General features: G+C 39.8%; 1 protein-coding gene across 3 annotated transcripts in view; it reads right to left on the bottom strand.

Moving 5' to 3' along the window:
• LOC132834850 (casein kinase I-like) overlaps positions 1–20308 on the bottom strand; it is a 214830-nt gene that overhangs the window by 12975 nt on the left and 181547 nt on the right. For 2 of the 3 annotated variants that reach the window (XM_060853927.1, XM_060853929.1), the window contains 3 exons: positions 17195–17293; positions 13323–13433; positions 11279–11385 (listed from right to left, as the gene is read on the bottom strand). In XM_060853927.1, the coding sequence (XP_060709910.1) occupies positions 11279–11385; positions 13323–13433; positions 17195–17293 (317 nt within the window). The remainder of the gene's footprint in view (positions 1–11278; positions 11386–13322; positions 13434–17194; positions 17294–20308) is intronic. The other variant, XM_060853930.1, reaches the window with a different exon arrangement.

Here is a 20308-nt window from a genome sequence, read left to right as displayed (position 1 = left end):
TGTTGGGACAGTTGACGAGCAGTGGAGGACTTTCAAAGTAATTTTTCAAGTTGCTCAGCAAAAGTATATTCCAGAGAAAAGGAAGGAGTGTAAGAAAAGGGGTAATCTGCCATGGGTGTCTAAGGAAGCCTATCAAATTGAAAGAGAAGGTATACAAAGTTGCCCGAAACAGCACAAAACTAGAAGATTGGGAAAACTTTAAAGGTCAACTGAAAGCCTCAAAAAGAGCTATAAAGAAAGATGGAACATGAGAAAAAAAATCTGCACAGAATATAAAGACAGATAGCAAAAGTTTCTATAAATATAGAAAACAAACAAGTGGCTAAATGCTGGTCCTTTAGAGGATGAGAAGGGGCATTTAGTTATGGGATATGATGAAATGGCCGAGGCATTGAAAAGGTATTTTGTATTGGTCTTCATAGTGGAGGACACTGATAACACGCCAGTAAGTGACGAAGAGACATAGGTAGGTGAGGACCTGGAAGCAATTATTATTATGGAAGAGGTAGTGTTGGGCAAACTAATGGAGCTAAGGATAGACAAGTCTCCTGGCCTCGATGGAATGCACCCCATAGTATTAAAAGAGATGATGGGAGAAATAGCAGGTGCACCGACAGTAATTTCCCAAAATTCATTGAATTCTGAGGCAGTCCTAGCAGAATGGAAAACAGTACTGTTTAAAAAGAGTAGACAACAAAAGGTGGGGAATTACAGACCAGTTAGCTAAACCTCTGTAGTGGGGAAGATGCTATTTCTTCCTTGATAATAGACTCAAGCAAGGCATCTCAAGAGAAATTGAGCATAGGTTCATGAAGGGCAGGTCATACTTAGCAAATCTTTTAGAATTCTATGAAGACATTATGACCCAGGTGGACAATGGGGACTCAGTGGATGTGGTGTACCTCAATTTCCAAAAGACCTTTGACACCGTGACACACAAGAGGCTGCTGCATAAGGATGCATGGCATAATGGGTAAAGAGCATGGATAGAGGTTGACTAACAGGAAGCAAAGAGTGGGGTTGAATGAGTGCTATTCTGGCTGGCAATCAGTGACTAGTGGTGTCTCTCAGGGATTGGTGCTGGGACCACAATTATTATATAGAGGATTTGGAGTTGGGGTCCACGTGTAGTGTGTCAAAGTTTGCAGATGACACTAAGATGAGTGGCAGAGCAAAGCTTGCAGAGGAACATAGATACTTTGAGTGAGTGGGCAAAAATCTGGCAGATGGAATACAATGTTGATAAATGTGAGGTCATCCATTTTGGTAGGAGTAACAGTAAAAAGGATTATTACTTGAATAGTAAAAAGTTGCCGCATGCTGCTATGCGGAGACACCTGGGTGACCTTGTGCATGAATCACAGAAAGTTGGTCTGCAAGTACAAGTAGTTAGGAAGGCAAATGGAATTTTGTCCTTCATTGCTAAAGGGATTGAGTTTAAAAGCTGCAGGGAGGTTATGTTGCAGCTGTACAGACTGTTGGTGAGGCCACACCTGGAGTATTGTGTACAGTTTTGGTTGCCTTACTTGAGAAAGGATGTACTGGCACTGGAGGGGGTGCAGGGGAGGTTCACTAGGTTGATTTCGGAGTTGAGGGGGTTGGCTTATGAGGAGAGATAGAGTAGACTGGGATTATACTCATTGGAATTCAGTAGAATGAGGGGGGATCGTATAAAATCATATAAAATTATGAAGGGAATAGATAAGATAGAAGTAGAGAGGATGTTTCCACTGGCAAGTGAAACTAGGACAAGAGGATATAGCCTCAAGATTAGAGGGAGCAGATTCAGGACGGAACCCACAGGGTTGTTACTCTATGAAATCCCTTGCCCAGTGAAGTAGTTGATGCTACTTCAGTAAATGTTTTTAAAGCTAAGATAGATCTTTTTTTGAACAATGCAGGAATTAAGGGATATGGTGAGAGCATGGGTAAGTGGATCTGAGTCAACGAAAAGATCAGCCATGACCTTATTGAGTGGTAGAGCAGGCTCAAAGGGCCAGGCGGCCTACTCCTGCTCCTAAGTCCTTAAGTTCATAAATAAATCTGATTATTAGACTTTGTTTATCTTTAAACTAGGCAGGTTGACTTTGATTGGTCATGGCATTGCCATGAGATATGAAATCTCTGTCACATATTTTGTTGAATTATAACAGACACAGTGTATTTAGCTTCTCTGCTATTTCCCCATTCCCAAATATAAATTCTCCTAGCTCTACTGGTTTTAAACTCACATTTGGCCAACATTTCCTTTTTAATACCCACAAAACTTTTACAACCCATTTTTATGTTTTTTGCTAGTTTGCATTCATATTCTATTCTCAGTATAGCATATATGTAGGAAGAAAATATTTGTTCAAAGCCACATTGGATCATATTTTACACATAATAAGTATCAATGATAACTCGCATTTATATCGCACCTTTAACACAGCAAAATGCCCCAGGATCCTTAAGAGCATAATACAACAATTTGACAGTAAGTCACACAAAGAGGACATCAAGGCAAAAGGACCTAAAACATGGTTAGACCTAGGTAAATGGGTAGAGAGGTTTAGATAGAGAATTTTAGAGTTTATGACTCAAACCACACCCACCATTTGCCATTAAAACCAGGCATTTGCAAAAGGTCAGTATTCAAAACATAGCGACATTTGAGAGTTGCACAGCTGGAGGAGGTTACAGAAATGGCAAGGGCTAAGACAACAGAGGATCTGAAAACAAAGGTGAGGATTTTAAACTCAAGGTACTGTTTCAAAGGGAGCTGGCACAGGTTAGTGAGCACTGGGATGGTGCAAATTAGGATAAATGCAAAGTTTAGGACAAGGAAATGCACACAGAATTGAAGGTGAAAGTCCAGCCATGACTAATTTGAAATATCAAATTGAGAAGTGAAAAGTCAGTATTATCCTACTGAATGACAGAGCTGATTTCTCATTAAAGAGACACAACCAATGGTGGCTTAACTTGAGGATCACTAATCTTTAGGCAAGGTGAAAGGTTAAGAAGGACAGTCCTTTGTGGTAATCTCAGCCAGTGTGAAAACTGAATCCGTACTGTTGGAATCACTCTGCATCGCAAATGAGCCATCCATAAAACTGAGTGAACCAACAGCCAAATTGAGAAATAAAAAAGGTTTGGATGAGTGCTTCAGTAGATTAGCTGAGGCAGACTTACAGTCCCTCTGTTAGGGTGCTTGAGCTGAGGAAATACCCAGTTAGATACACAAAACATTTGGTCAGTTTTAATCAATTTAATTTTAAGCAGCACAGAGTATGTGTTAACTAAGACTACCTCACAGTTGATTAAGAGTTGAGGCCTGGCAAGAATCAGAAAGACAAGCACAGCGTAAAGCATTTAATTTCAACCTGAAAGACATTTTCACAGGAGTAGCTGTGTGGGCAAATTTCACACACAAAAGAAATCAATCAGCTGGCTTACTGGATTGAAAAGCAGCAAAATGTTAGAATGACAGGCAGGAGGGTATCATTTTGTAAAACTCCACAGGAGATTAGAAAAAAAAGTGTGCCTCAGAAACACCGCAGGGTCTGGCAGCATGTAGATTAGTTAACATTTCAAGTCAGAACTGAAGAAGGGTCACTGGTTTTGAAACATTAACTGCTTTCACTCTCTAGATGCTGCCAGACCTGTCTACTCCAACGCACATTGTTTTAGTTTCAGATTTCCAGCATCCATAGTTCTTTGTGTTTACCCACAGGAGTTTAGGCTGGGTCCATATGGTTTTAACTATTTATGCACAATATGGAGATGGAAGCTTCAATGAAATCTGCTGACAAGTGATATGGGTCTGTAGCAAGTGAGAGGGGTCAGGGAGGGAATGGAAAATCTATGCATCGGGCCAACAGAACTGCGCAGGTTAGCACAGGACAACAGAACTGCGCAGGTTAGCACACAGACGGATTTTAAGCTAGATAAATGCAGCAATCTGAATATCAGAAAACACATGAAAAATATGGGAATGTGTCAAGAGTGGATATCCTTCAGCAAAGATAACAGATGACGGAAACCATTTTTGAGAGTCAAAACAACACAGTAGGCCATTCAGCCCACTCAGTCCATGCTAGCACTTTGCAGAAGCAATCTCATTCCCCTGTTCTATCCTTATAGCCTCACAAATTAGTTCACTCAAATTTAGATTCCTTCCAAAATCCACGATCCTACAGTGACTAAGAAAAAGCATTTCTACATTTGTTTGAATGACCCAACAGAAAGTAACTGTGAAGCCACCAAAGTCATTTCATAATTAGAACTGCCTATTTGGACTTCTAAACTAAGTGCGAGTAACTGAGTGAAAAAAAATCATACTAAAAATCAAACAATCTAATTTGTTAAGTGTGAGCCACAAGAAGGTAGATATAAAAGGCATTACGGTAAAATCTAACTTGTTCTTTAATGTCCTTCCAGGAAGGAAACCTTTCACCTTTACCTAGTCTGGCCTTTGCGCAACTCCAGTCCCACACTGTATGATTGATACTTCAAAGATCTCTCAGGTAGTCTGGCAAGTCAATCGATTATAAAAACAAGCACTAGATGGCTCACTATCAACTTCTTCAGGAAGTTAGGGATGGGTAATAAATGCAGCTTTGCCAGTCATGCAAATTCTAAGAACAAATAACAGTCAGAAGTCATGTCCAGAAAATTGTGGATCAAAGATAAGGGGCATATTTTTGTTGTGTCGCCATAGTCTTGCCAGACCATTGGGTTGCTCTCTCATTAGAGAGAGAAGCAACTGGTGCTGGTTTAACCTGAGGACCACCAGACCTCAGGTGAGGAAGAGGTTGAGAAAGAGAGTCCTCCACGGTAACCTCAAGCCAGTGATGGGAATTGATCCCATGCTGTTGGCATCACACTGCTCTGTAAACCAGCAATCCAGCCAGCTGAGCTACACCAATTCCCTGCATATTTTTAAGGTAAAGGGGGAAGAGTTAAAAAGGACCTGAGGGGCAACATATTCATACAGAGGATGGTTCATGTGTGGAATGGACTGCCAGAGGAAGTGAGAGATGCAGGTACAGTTACCACATTTAAAAGGCACTTGGATAGGTGCCTGAAAAGGAAAGATTTAGAGGGATATTGGCCAAGCACAGGGACTAATTTAGTTTGGGAAACTTGGTCAACGTGGATGAGGTGGACCAAAGAGTTTGTTTCTGAGCTGTAAGTGATATATTGGAGGGAGCTCAGGGAGCAATGTGAATCATTCTGCACTCAAATTAAAATTCTCAGTCCTGTTTGCTTCATCTATGGCACAGTTAAAGAGAGAAACGTTGTGTTTGTTTTTAAATTGCAAGATGAATGGAGAATACAGAATTTTTTGGGTGGAAGAACAAGAGCACGTCAATAACGACAGGCATTATAGGGAAGCAGAAGTTACTTACTTTTGCTCCTCAATACATATGTGAAAGTTGAAGTCATATTTATGAATATAGATACTTATAAGTACATGTTGTGGGGAGGGAGAAAGGCTTTGTTGCAAAAGTGCTTGTTACTATTGCGTTGGTAAGAGCAGAATTATTGAGTTATCCCCTTCGAAATGTTACAGCTCTAAAGGACCAGATGCTCAATGGTTCTTGAGCTGAGAAGCCATGGAGGTGTTACACTAAGGAAAGTAACCAGAGAAGTAAATTTGGGGCGATGTTTAAGCATTTAATGCAATTCACATTTTGGGTGTCATGCAGGGAGAAACTTTGCAAAGTATTTCCCAGGAGACTAATTACAGGAGCAGATAACCCAAAAAGTACATTAACTTTGAAGGGAAGTAAATACTGTTTCCTGGTTAATAATTTATTTTTCATAATCAAATCACGGTTGATTTGAAATTTCATCTCCGCATGAGAATATTCTTTTCACATGATATCGCATCTTAAACTTGCAGCCTGCTGGTGAATGGATAGATGGCTTGTTCCCAGATCATTGTTAATAATCTCTCTGGCTGACTTCCAGGAAGCACTACCATTTATTCAAAATATACGTTATTCTTCTCCTCTTTCCTTCTATCCAGCAAATATCATCTTGGGACGATGTAGGGAGTCAGGAACTCAGGAAAACAGATTGAATTTATGGCCGTCCCCTGTCATACAACGCTGAGCACAGCAGTACTCTCAACATTTAGTGCCATCTGGTTTTAAGGTGCTTTAAAAAAAACAGAACACTTTTGTTGTTCCACGTGGTACTCTTCCCCTTCCTAGAGTACCATTGCTCTTACTCACATTACACAAGTCTGGAAATGCAATTATACTACTTTGCACGCTCATAAAGCAGATCTACACACACAATCCCGGTAGAATGAAGTGAGTGAAGTATCAGCTTCTGATAGTTGCTTCACAAATTCTGGTCATTAACTCAGTTCATGATTATCAGACGAGGGATCTAAAAATTGCAACAGAATAAAGCAACAAAACACGAAACCTTAACCAGACATGGCAGCAGTCGAATATAACGATTTTTTAAAAAATGATATTTAATCAAACTGATATATTCCAAAGTCAAGCCCAATTTTATTGCAAAATAATGGTCATAGTTTAATAGATTCTCTGCTTAGGGTTTTGAAACTTTATTCCCAATTATTTGTCGGAGCATTTGGAAAGAGAATTGCAGTCGTCCACTGTAATAAAATAGGCAAAAAGTGAGGACGGCAGATGCTGGAAACCAGAGTCCAGTTTAGAGTGGTGCTGGAAAAGCACAGGTCAGGCAGCATCCGAGGAGCAGGAAAATCGACATTTCGGGCAAAAGCCCTTCCTGATGATTTTCCTGCACCTCGGATGCTGCCTGACCTGCTGTGCTTTTCCAGCACCACTCTAATCTAGACACTGTATTAAAATGTTGACGTTACAAACACACGTGGAGCCAAAGTGCAATACACTTACATCTCTATTCAGTAAATCTAAATTAACTGAAGAACGTAGACCATTGCTACAGTTTTGAGTTATATATTTGCAGTCAAGTGATAACTAAAGGTTATTTTAACTAAAAGCACAACTTTGTAGCCCTGGAATTCAACAGCATAATTTTAAATTTCTTCTGCAGGAGAATAGGCTGTCAGGACTGTGTCATAGAATCATACAGCACAGAAACAGACCCTGCTACCCAACTCATCCATGCGAACCAGATTTCCTAAACCAAACTAATCTCATTTGCCTGTATTTGTCTCATATCCCTCTAAACCTTTCCTATTCAGGTACCTGCCCAAATGTCTTCTAAATGTAGCAATTGCACCCACCTCTACCACTTGCCCTGGCCGTTCATTCCATACATGCACCACTCTGTGTGAAAAGGCTGCCCCTGAGGTCCCTTTTTAAATATTTCCCCTCTCAGCTTAAACCTGTGCCCTCTAGTTTTCGACTCCCTACCCTGGGGAAAAGACCTTGGCTAGTCACCTTATCTATGCCTCTTTATAAACCTTTATAAGGTCATACCTCAGCCTCCTACACTCCAGGGGAAGAATGTCCCAGGTTATCCAGCCTCTTTTTATAACTCAAAACTGTGTTCTTACTTAAAACATGCAATTTAGAACTAAGCAGATGGGAAGGAAGTTAAAATCTCTACTTAATTATCTTGTGGTTTGTTAAACTTAATTTATGTTAAATATCAGATTAATCTGGTACTCAAAGACAGGTGTTTTCACATTTCTTGGAAAATATTTAACTTTTTTTTCAAATTGACCCAAACATTGAGATTGCTGGAGGCAACTGTCAAGAACCTGATTCAAGGAGTCTCTGCAGCTGGTTGAGAGCTGTCTCTGAGGTAGTATTTTTCATAGGAACATCAGTGGTACCAGCCACAGATGGAATAACTGTAATCAGCTTGTACAGAATCAGCACAGTCTCTGTGACATTTGATTGCTACACCATCGAAAAGCACAAAAAGACATCTTTGTGGCTACAAGAATCAACTAAACATGCTTCATACAAACACCTGTCCTAGAAGTCAAACACAGTTGCATAATTGCTCAAATGATCAACTGAACAATCAAAAACTGAACTGGGAATCTGCAAGACTGTTCGCAGATGTATATTTGACTCTAAGTAAACTGATTGTGACAAAAGCCATGACTCTGAACTACCTAAGTTTTCAGTATTTTCTTCAAGTCCAAAGCACAGACTTGGCTTTTGTTGCTAACACCACTTGCACTGGAAATTTTCATTCAAGTTTCTACTTGATTTGCGTGGTGGTCAAACCTAGAGGTCAATCCTAGAGGTCAATCACGAGTTCACGTAACAGCCATCCAAGAGGATAGATTGTCACTTTTTGTTTGTGTCATTCTAGCCTGGTCCACTCCCTCTTTCCCTGATCAAAGAGAGGGACTCACCACATGTTGAGCACTTTGATGCAGCTACAAAGAGTTTAGAGAGAAAAGACAACAGATTAATCAAAGGAGAAAGCGCCGCCATTAAGCTTATCATGCACATGGCTCACAAAGGTGGGATGAGGAAGGGAAGACGTAACCACACAACAAGAGGGCTTCAGAAAACAGCAAGGGTGAAGTTGCTGGGATGGAATGAGGGAAGCAAAGAGCGAGACAAGGAAAGGGAACACAGGAAAAGCAAAAAAGATTTAACTGAATAGAATTCCTGGACACAAAAACCATCCAATTAGAATGCAGAAGCTAGTCAAGTGACAAGTTGCTTGTCAACTAGAAGAAGTGAAAGAAAAGTCACATCAATATTTAAGGCAGTCGCCATTTTGAGTAGACAGCTGAACTATAACCTCTCACCTTCCAGATGTTTGGCTTTAATGCTTTACATTCTCACTCTAGCTGCAGTGGTTAAAGTTAAATCAGGCTTTGATTTTCCAACATCTTCATTATACACAATATTTACTGTCCATTGAATGATTAAATGAAAAGTTCCTTATTAACTGGTAATTACATTTTTTCATGGAATAATAGAAAAAAAATCAAAAATTCAAAAAAAGGCTTTTAAGTAGCAAACTTTACACAGTCTTCAAAGGATCTTTATTCCATCAAATGATTTGATGTTCAAAGGCCCTGTTATCTGTATTGACCTCAATTTCCTCTTCCCTCAGTATTGCCGAGGCTGCAAATTATGAATAAGAAAGGCAAGCAACTTGAGCATTTCAGCCGTGCATTTGATCTAACCTGCAGACAGCCATACCAAACAAAGTGGATCTTCCTTCCGGACATTGCAAAAGGACCAGCAATTCAATTATGCAGACACGTTTTGAAGAGTTATAATTTCTGTTCAACAGAATTCTAAGTCATGATCATAAACCCTTTTACTGCCACAGAACACATCTTTCTACTTGACGTCTCAGAACTGTAACCAAAGTATCGCCATGGTAACCTCATGTATTTTGCTACAATCTTTCTCCCTTTTTGTAGCTTGCTACTTTTCAGTGCTGCACTGTCCTACCTAGTTCAATGCAATGATCATTGGTTAAACTCTTAATGCATTCTGACAGCAAGGTACAGGTGAGGTGGGATTGGGGGTGGTGGTGTTGGTAGGAAAGGAGGATTTAGGGAGGCCTGTAACAATCCAGCTTAAAATGAAGGGAAAACATGATTTGACAGGGTTAGCAGTTAATGGTCAACTGCATTAGAACGGTCAACTACAGTTTAGCCAATACAATCTTCTTCAAGGAAGAGTTTGTTGAGATTGTTCTAATTATGCTGGCATGAAAAGCATATCAGGAGAAAATGATGGAAATGCAGGAATTATTAACCCTTTCACTGGCACACACCAATATTTACATATCAACAACTTTATCTCTTCTGTGCCTATACACAATGACAGGCATTAAAAGGAATAACATCTTAAAGATATATTTTTTCACTGCATGTATGGGACACCAACAAACCTTTCCTAGTAGATCATTAAACTTGCAAAACATAGGTCCCAATCAACAATGTGATATTTTATCAAAAAGACACACATTTTGTTAAAGAGATGATCTAAAGTGTTAATCCCTCAGTTACTTGAAATATCCCAAAATAACACTGATGTTGACAAGTCAGGAATTCTCAGCGAAAGTGAGACTTAGAACCAAAAGCCTGAGATGAAAGACATTCTTCTCTGTAATCATGAAAAATACTACAGGTTCAAGAGTTGATGCAGGAGAACTTTGAGTCATCAGAAATCCTGCCCATTCTGCTATTGGGTTATCCAGATCTTTTTCCATCAAGCCTGTTCTAACCAGAACAAGCACCTAACACTATTCAAGAAAAAACTAAATAAGGAAAGGCATTAATATTAACCAAAATGAGACAGTGAAAGGGTTAAAAGGATTATGGAAAACCGCTGCTCCATCCACGTGGGTCACAGTCTGCCTTGCATGCACTCATCAGCCAGATACATTTCAATGAAGGTCAATGCTCCACATTTTAAGAATCCATCACAAAAGATGCCTTTGCCTATGAATGCCCATGAAAGCCAGGTTTTAGAACTTACCAGCTTTTAGTTTTGGAATATATTATAAATTTGGGAACTATATGGAAAAGAATCCTGTCAGTTCAGCTAAATACTTAGATGTCAGGTGAAATAAGTTCAGTTTTGGAAATGAAGGTCACAAATGCAAACGCAGCAGAGTAATGCAGAGATATGGGGTGTTTTCCCATTGTTTGATAAACTGTAAGGTTCACTGCATTTTGTTGTTGACTAAGAAGTCATATTAAGGCACATCTTCCAGGCATCAAGCAAAAAAGATGCCATTTTAGTCAAATGAGGTACTACTTTATCGATTTCTTTATAAGAGTAGGGATGCCAAGGAGCAGAAGTTTGGATCTCTCTCTCATTTATAGCAGTTGATAATAAGTCAATTGACAGTTTTAAATTCAAGATTATTACATTTTTATTAAGCAAAGATATTAAGGGATATGAGCCAAAGGCAGGTATATGGAGTTAGGGCACATATCAGCCATTCTCTTATTAAATGGCATCAGACTCAAAAGACTGAATGGCCTACTCCTGTTCCTATGTTCCTAGCCAAGTGTTGCTGCAAGGGTTGGAATCAGGAAGTAGATACAAAGTTAAATTGGAAACTTTAACTTTAGAAAAATGACCAATTAAAATTTCCTTCCCCATCTTTCAAGTTTCATAAATCAATCTGAACAATAAACATACATCTGCTTTAAAAAAGGTCCACTCAATGCTGAGTGTCTGAACTCCATTGGAGCCTTGAGTAGAATATTCTAAGTTGAACACGTCTCCATTGAGATTGCAAGAGCCAACACAACAGCTGAAATGAATAGAGTAAGGTGGAGCATTCACCAAGCATAACAGGGCATAATGTATCATAGGGCACATACTTAGTATCTTCTGAAAGTTCCACCTCTGGTTGGGCTGCGATTGGTGCACTGGAGTGTGCTGCTGTTGGGTCATCGACGTTCAGCTCGCCGTTAGTTGAGCTGACCACCTTTTAAGATAAACAAGGATAATAATTTTACACAGATACAGATCACGTTATTTAATCTGAGTGTGCTAACACTTGTGATTTACTTGATGAAAACTTATGTCACCTTTCTTCTTTATTCCCTTGACAATACACACAATTATAGTAACTGAAATATAATAGGAGTCCCCTTCACAGCAGGTTTATTAATTAGGAGCATCAGAAATCATTTTCTTGAAGGCAACTGGTCTAAACTGAGTAGATGGTTAACAAGACTCCAGATACAATACAAAGCTACAATGGGTGTGTATATTGGCTTCTTGGGTATGTATCTATCGTCACTGGAAGGTAGAAATCTTGGGCACTGTCAATCTGTATAGTTCAAGCTCTTTCACCTCCTTCTGTTAAGGGATAGAAAACTGAGGCAGTAGTTTTTTTTTGAAAAAAGCACGATAGTTTTAAAGAAATCTACATATGTGTCGGCCATCATGCACACAGTAACTCAAAAACGACTAAACCAAAATCCTAATGGGAGTGGTGCTGCCATTGTGTGTTCCAAAACTTGCTTCAGTTCCTCCATAGGCACAAGTCACAGGGCTTGAGGTAGTTTTTAGTTTTGGCTGTCACGCAGTCAACTTTCATTACTACAATCTAACGTGGACAGAAACACAATGCCAAACTTGGTCGTGCTGCTAATTTTTGGGAAGCTGCTACCTGCTTTGCTTAGTATCAAATATGAAGCCAATTCGCTGTGGTGCATGACTACCATAATTTGCTCTCTATGTGCAGGACAATCTTGGCTGCACCAACAGCTAGCATCATATCTTAATATATACGCCCCTTAGGTTCAGCAGCGGCTCAGTGATCATGATCTGATCAGAGATTGAAGCACATTGTACACTGTAATGTTAGCATGTATCATCAGCAGAATTACAACCTACCTTTTTAGGTGGTCATTAAAAAACTTATAGAATCTGTTCTCCATGCTCAAGTTGAATGCTCGTTAGAAAGATGTTTACAGATACATCTAAAGAGGCCAGAACTGTGGTTTTGTGCAAAGAGGATTTGCATCATGTGGAAGTGTAAAGAATTATTATTATTTACACATTACCAAAATATATTGAAAGGAATGTTCCAGGATAATCTTACATTTAAGCAGTAACATAGAATGCTTCCCTGTACTACTCGCTTTCTTTTCTCGCAGCATGTAAGCATGCACTACCAGAACCTGATTCTCTCTCTGCCTTGCTTCTTACCTATGGCTTGCCCACCTTGGCACATATGAAAGGGTGTCTGCCAGTCATATTGTTTAGCCATCACCTCAGAGTTAGAAGGACACGAATTGAAGTGCCATTTCAGAGAACTGAGTACAAGATCTGATGACACTTCAGTGCAGTACCTGGGGTGTGCAGCTCTGTTGGGAGGTGCTGCAGTTTGAATGAACACTAAATAAAGGCTAATCCACCCATTCAGACAGATACAAAGGCTCCAAAAGTGCTTTCTCAAAGAAGAGTAGGAGATTTTTTTGCTGGTATCCTGACTAATAAACTGCTGTTTGGGGGAACTTGCTATGCACAAAATGAACACTTACTTTAATAGAACACTTGAAAAATACTTCACTGGTCAATGAGCAACACTGGATGTCCTGATGCAGTCAAAGGGACTATAGGAAAGGTATAGATTTTACTTTCTTTGCTCATTTGGTATTCCTGAAATGAACAGGATACAGCCTGGCACACATGAGAATCAAATCAGCGTACTAGAACTACAGATATTATTTATTGGAAGATCTATCCTCACTCCCATCACTTCATCTCCATTAGATCTGAAGCAAATCTGGTTTTCAAAGCAGAAATCTGGGACAACTCTGCTCTAGGGAGGCACAGAGCATCATGAGTTGGCTTTAATCCTGCACAATTAAATCTCCATCTGGTAATGAATCACACAAGAAGATGTTATACCTGGACTGAGCCCCCGTGTCTGTCTGACGCCAGCTGGGAAGTCAGGTATGAAGGATTTTGTTGCCGATTAGGCTGAATTTCCCATGCTCCTCTGCGGTCAGCTCCTCCTGTCTATTCAATGATTACAAGAGGGGAAGGATACAATTTTGGGATCCATGCAGTACAACAGGCCCAAGCAAAGCAGTAAAACAAAAAGTTAGTCATTAGGGATTAGTAAACTGGTTAGCAAAGCACAAATGGTGCAGTTCTTAGGTATGTCACAAGACACAGATTTCTCACTGCATGTTTTGAAGAAATTCAAATGGAATTTGCTCCAAAGTGAAATTCTTTTTGAAAGTAAACGTTTGTCATGGATACCAGAACATAAGAGGATTTCCTGAACCTAGTGAAGAATTTTATTAGGCTTTGCTGAAGTTAAACCCACGGAAACACCGTTTGCACATCATCATTGATGAAGGTGGTACAGGCCAAATGGAATTCACCCATTTCCCCAAAACTTCTTACAAGTCAGGGCAAACAGTATGTCAAAAGTCATGTCTCTCATCAGCAGGTGTACAAGTTGATTGTAAGATCACAAGACATTGGAGGAGGTGGTCAATCTGCTCCTCAAGCCAGTTCTGCTTTCAATAAGATCAAGGTTCATCTGATTTTGACCTTTACTCCACTTTCTCACCTGTTCCCCATACTCTAACTCCCCTGCCAAGCAAAATTTCTCTAATTCAGCTCTCAAATATATTCGATGATACAGTCTCCACTGCTCATTATGAAAGAGAATTGCAACGACAAATGGTCCTCAGAAAAAAAAAGTTATTTCTCCTTTCAGTTCAAAAGGAAAATCCCTCATTTGAAATTTTGGCCTCGCTCTAAATTTGTGCCCAAGAGCAGCCATCTTGTAAGGCCCACCAGAAACTCATGTTTCAGAGGGGTCACCTCTCAACATGAGAATCCCAGCTATCACCCCAATGAACTTTTTTGTGAACTTGCTCCAAAATAAGTAAACTCCTCCATAAGTAAGGCGGCCCAAATTGTACACGGCACTACGGCAATGGTTTGGCCCTGTAAGTTGTAGTAAGACTTCACTTTTTTTGTTATTCCATTCTTCGTACAAATAAGATCAACATCACAGCTGCCTTCCTCATCACTTGTGCTACCTGTATATTAACGTTTTATGGTTTATGTATAAGAACACTCAAATCTCCAGGTAAGAAATCGTGGACAACTGATTTTCATATTCATTAGTCAAATCAAATTGATAAGAATAGTGCAGAGGATGACTTCAAGCGTAATCAGGGTAGTTTCTTAGAATGATACGTTCAGGAACCATCCAGGGTGTAACCTATTTAGACCTATTATGGAGGACCTGCTGGACAGGAATGATCATAACATGACAGCATTTCATTTTCAGTTTGAGCGTGAGAAATTTAAATCTAAAAGTCCTTGCAGATTCTTACAAGCCCAAGTATTTTTTGGTTTGTACTCTTGCCCCTACAGTGTAACTACTTAATGGGTGGGGGGGGGGGCATCTATATTCCATTGTCAGCATTGACTTACTTCCTTTGCTCCTCGACTTACTCCATATCTTGATCTTCTGAGCAAAGATCATTTCTCACCACCACACGGATCTCAACCTTTATTAAAAGAGCTACCCCAACTTCTAATTCTTTTAATCCTATCCTTTCAAAATGTCAACTACTTTTGAATGCTCAGTTCTCAGTTTTAGTTAATTTGCAGTCACGTTTTAATGGCTATAGTATCAATCCTGTTTTTTTCTCTCTTCACGATATCAACTCATCCACTTTTATCTGAATGCACAGAAAAGGGTGGCATGGTGGCTCAGTGGTTAGCACTGCTGCCTCATAGCATTAGGGACCTGGGTTCGATTCCAGCCTCGGGTAACTGTCTGTGTGAAGTTTGCAAATTCTCCCCGTGTCAGTGTGGGTTTGCTCCAGTTTCCTTCCCTAGACCAAAGACATGCAGGTTAGGTGAATTGATCATGTTAAATTGCCCATAGAGTTGGGGTGGTTGGGCCAAAGGGCCTGTTTCCACACTGTACGGAATCTAATCATATCTTGAGATGTGTGGCTTTGTCAGTCAGTTCACAGCGCCGGAGACCCGGGTTCAGTTCCCGACTCAGGCGACTGACTGTGTGGAGTTTGCACATTCTCCCCGTGTCGCGTGGGTTTCCTCCGGGTGCTCCGGTTTCCTTCTAATATCATTCTAATAGGTGCAGGTCAGGTGAATTGGCCATGCCAAATTGCCTGTAGTGTTAGGTAAAGGGGTAAATGGGTGGGTTGCGCTTCGGCGGGTCGGTGTGGACTTGTTGGGCCAAAGGGCCTGTTTCCACACTGTAAGTAATCTAATCTAAAAAAATTTGTAACAAGAGCCTTTAATTCTGTCTTTTTACCTACTCCCTAGACTGAACTTATTTACTGGGTACTCACGTTTATACACATTCTTCCACACACTCTGGTCATCATAATCTATAGCACTGGTCTGTACTATTGTCTTCGCCTTTCTGTTTAACTTTGCAAATCTCTCCTCACAAAAATCTCACCAATTATTTGGGTTTAAAGCTCCCTCCACCATTTATGATTCACTGGCACCAGCACATTTCAGATTAAGACCATCCGAATGGGACAGCACCTATACGGGTGCCAATACCCATGAACCAAAACTTATTTCTCTCACTTCCAATTCTGAACAATGTATTTAGCTTTGCAATTGTATTTACTACATACCAATTTTCACAAGGGTCAGGTAGCAATCCAAAGATTATGTTTGTGATTATGCTTTTTCATTCAGTCCCAGTTGCTCATACTCAATGAGCAAAACCTCTTTTTTTGCCTAACCTATGTCACTGGTACCCATGTGGGCCATGACAGTTTAGTCCTTCCCCTCCCACTTTACACATTTTCAAACCATATCATCATCCTTAACCTTGGCAGGCAACATAGCCTTCGGTGCTTAACAGTCATTGCCTGTGTGAAGGAATCAATGACTGGTAAAGAGGACGAAAGAAGAAATATGCTGAATATCTGGTGGAATCCAAATAACATATAATACAAGGTTTTGTGAAAAGGTCAGATTGGAGGTTGATGGTATGTGCTCTTGAAACTTTGAGCCCAATAGATAAAATTGCAATGCACATTACCCTTTTTAAGAGTGGACGCGTTTACTGACATACCTAATAATGCACCAGAGCAACCCAAGTGATTAATTGTTCATAATCGCTGCCTTCAACCGTGAAAATTTGTAGCGGTTCAAAAGGCAAGTGATGTTCTATTCAGGATAAATTAGCAAAATACTGTTGCTTACTACGAATTTCACCTGCTTTGGAATGCCAGGGCGATCTGCCACTCCAACTCCCTGGAGACAACACTCTATTCACAACCAGTTAATGGGATGTTAACAAATGACCCGATAAGGAGACTGGTGAAATCGATGCCAGTTTCATACAAAGCCATGACAAGCTTCAGCACACAATTCAATGCCACTTTACTAACATTGAGGACCCGAAGTGATGCAGACCCTTTGCTTTTCCCATCCCTTTAACTGTCATTAATTGGGAGAAACATTATATAAAGAGATCAGAATGGCAGATCCCCATCAAATTGGGGGTAACAAAAAACACAAAGTGGTAGATTTTAATTAATTACTTGTGCATGGGCTGCAATACTCCTTCTTCCATACATGTGAACAATGTTTGATCTTTTACATCATATTTTCAGTATATTCGGTGACAATAAAATCTCATTGTAACTCTAGGTAATTACAGCTTTGGAATGGTCACAGTTGCTCAAAAAGGGGCAAACGAGTCTATTGAAACCCAACAGGCGAGTCAAAAGATTGAAATAAACCAGAGCTGCACAGACCTGGTTTCGGAGTGGCTGCTGATGCGTGGCTTTTTCTCGGTGTGTGTGGCCTTCTCTGTTTAGTCCATGATCCCCATGACTGGGTCCAACTGGTGTGGGCTGTGGGACATACACAAAGGCAGGTTAGGTTCCTATAATGTTTCCTATAATGTGCATCACCAGTCTGTTTCAAGTGGGGAGGCAGGATCCAAGGGATGTTTGGGAAATCCTTCTATTAAAGCTGACCATATCTGCCTGCAGCATCTTCATCTCCCCACTTTGTATTTTGTTACATCACTTCAAAGAGAGGCTGTAGTGGTGAGCAATGGCATATTCAATAGTTTAACGCTGCTAGGAGGTGCATCAACTGAAAAGTAACTCTCTTCGCACATTTTCCCCCAGTTACTTTGAAATCTACAGTTTCCTACGAATTGATTCACCTAGTGGTTTAATGCAGAACAGGATTTTGTAGTTGCAACGATTGTGAAACTGTTACCATTCACTACCCTTGTTTCTCTGAATCTAAAAGCAACTTCAGATGCCTGTTGGTGTGCAGTTAAACATCAGCATCCAGAAATGCTGTCAGTCATTCCCTACAGCGTATAAATGGCGATCAGTTCAAAATCACTCAGTGAAGAAACCTATCTGTTAAGTCTCATGATAAAAACCAGCGAGGAAGATACATCTCATTGGACGAAGTGTAGCCAGGTTCTTATTGATATACGAAGCTGATAATTCATTCTGAATAGCTTATCTATACCTGAAGAACTATCAAATTAGTACAGTATCAAATTTCTTCACTGTAAAAGAAATCTCAGCTGCAAATCAATTTTTTCCCTTAAATTGTGATATTTCGTTTCCATTTTATCCTGCGTCCCAATCATAGATTCTGCTTTAAAATTTTAAATTATAAATAGAAAAGTCAGTTTTTTTTTTACTTCCTGAGTTATTGCCTTTTCAGAATGAGATGGAGAGCTTATCCTGTTACTGTTGTTGGATACCTTATTTTCCTTGATATGGCCTCTGAAAAAAAAAAATCGGTAAAAGGGACTTTAGACCTCAGAGATTGTTGTGTCTTTGTGTGCAGCTTTATTCAAGGTCAGAGGTAGGCTTTGTCACTTTGCCACTCACCATGAAATCCAAGCCATTAAACTGATTTCATCGCTATGAAAATATTGAGACCATTTGACTGTAGCACCAGTGAACACCTTTTCAACTAATTGGGCTTTCTTTCAGCTCTGATCTCCAGCATCTGCAGACCTCACTTTTTACTTTCCAGAATAGGGTTTGTTTTAAAGAAAAGAGGTACTGTCAGCTGAAATCATTGAATTCTTCATGACGCTTGATCAAGAATTTCTTTATAGGTTACTGTCAAATAATCCAACTGCAAGGATTGCTACATTTCTGGGTACAGCTTGCACTCTGGACTTTTCAGTTATTGTACTCAAAACTGTCTCTCCCTATGGCATTTAACTTGGGTTAATAGTCAGCATCGCAGCAGGATCAAGAAACAGAAAACCTTGGTTGTTGGACATTTACTCCCACATAAGATCTACCTGATTTTCAAGACAGCACAGGATCTCATTCTGGTTTTAAAATGCTACTCAAATTTATTAAATTAACAATGAACAAGCGATTGTACGACACTTACTGATGGTAAAATATGGACTTAATGGAAATTATACTGACTCAAAGGGGCAGGTATTTTATGTGATTAGATTAGATTCCCTACAGTGTGGAAACAGGCCCTTCGGCCCAACCAGTCCACACCGACCCTCCTAAGAGTAACCCACCCAGACCCATTTTGTCCTGAACATCTCCTTTGAGCTGAGGTGTCAGTTAAAATTTATCTTCCTCTGTAAGATACAGCCTATTTAAATCAAATACACCTGGAAGATTGCGCTATATTTTCTTATTTTGAAAGCCCTCAAGTAATTGCCAAAACATGTTAGAAATACTTTAAAGACCAACTCAATTCAAAGATCAACAGGAAGCAATGTTCACAATGGCCTGTTTACTTGAAAATCTCGGTTTGCTCACAAGCTTGCTATTAGGGCAAAAGAAACAAAAAAACAAAAAGAATCTCAAATTTGGGAATAACAATATAGATTGTCTTTTAAAGTCTTCAGTGTGGCATTTGATTCAATGGAAAATCTGAGTAACGCAAGAGACAACTGCTTTGTGCTTGCCACATGGGCAATTCTGCCAAAGCCCCTTTTTAAAACTACTTGCAACAAGGGTTAAAGAAAGATTTTTCTTATGTATTTATGAAACCAAAGGTAAGCTACAATAGAATTACCATGCAGAGTTTTACAATCAGTCCTGCAGATGCAGCAAATGGAGTTAGATCCACACAAATTGAAATATTCATCTTTAACTGAAGATTGCCTCCAAAAGCCAATTTTTCAGTCAACATTGCACTGTCCCTGACTCTCAGTTTGGATTAACCATTTCAAAATTTTCACTCGTTACTTATAGGAACTCTAAGCCCATGTCAAATTGTCTTAGCAACCAAAGAACAAATATAAGTTTGACTGAAACAAGTTCACTCATTGGCACGGCTTTCAAGGTTAGGACACTGAAAGAACTAAAAGCATGCATTTTGCAATAAACAGATTTCCTGATGAAGGGCTTTTGCCCAAAACAATCGATTTTCCTGCTCCTCGGATACTGCCTGAACTGCTGTGCTTTTCCAGCACCACTCTAATCCAGAATCTGGTTTCTAGCATCTGCAGTCATTGTTTTTCCCTAGATTTCATATAATTAAATATTTAAGTTAATTCTACAGTGTAGCCTCAGAGTGCTGCCAGAGCAAATTGAAAATTTTGTGGGAGGGGTTTATAGATATACATCAATCACCAGCATAGTCGGAGGAAACTCTTCACCAACAGCATACTTAGAATGTGGAAACAGCGAGAGCATTGTGGTATTGTAGGTGGTCTAGTAATCCAGAGAGACAGGTTATGCTCTGGCCATTTCCATGGCAAATGATGGAATTATTTTTTTTTAATCTGGAATTAAAAGGATTATGTTGACCATGAAACCATTGCTGATTCTTGTAAAAACTCATCTGGTTCAGATTACCAATGGCCAGAAACTGAACACTCCCTGCAAGTTCCCCTCTAAGCAATTCCC

The sequence above is a fragment of the Hemiscyllium ocellatum genome, chromosome 42 (assembly GCF_020745735.1).
Source record: "Hemiscyllium ocellatum isolate sHemOce1 chromosome 42, sHemOce1.pat.X.cur, whole genome shotgun sequence".
In the NCBI taxonomy this organism is placed as follows: Eukaryota; Metazoa; Chordata; class Chondrichthyes; order Orectolobiformes; family Hemiscylliidae; genus Hemiscyllium; species Hemiscyllium ocellatum.
Note: the sequence above shows the minus strand (reverse complement) of the source record. Positions and strands in the feature narration are given on the sequence as shown.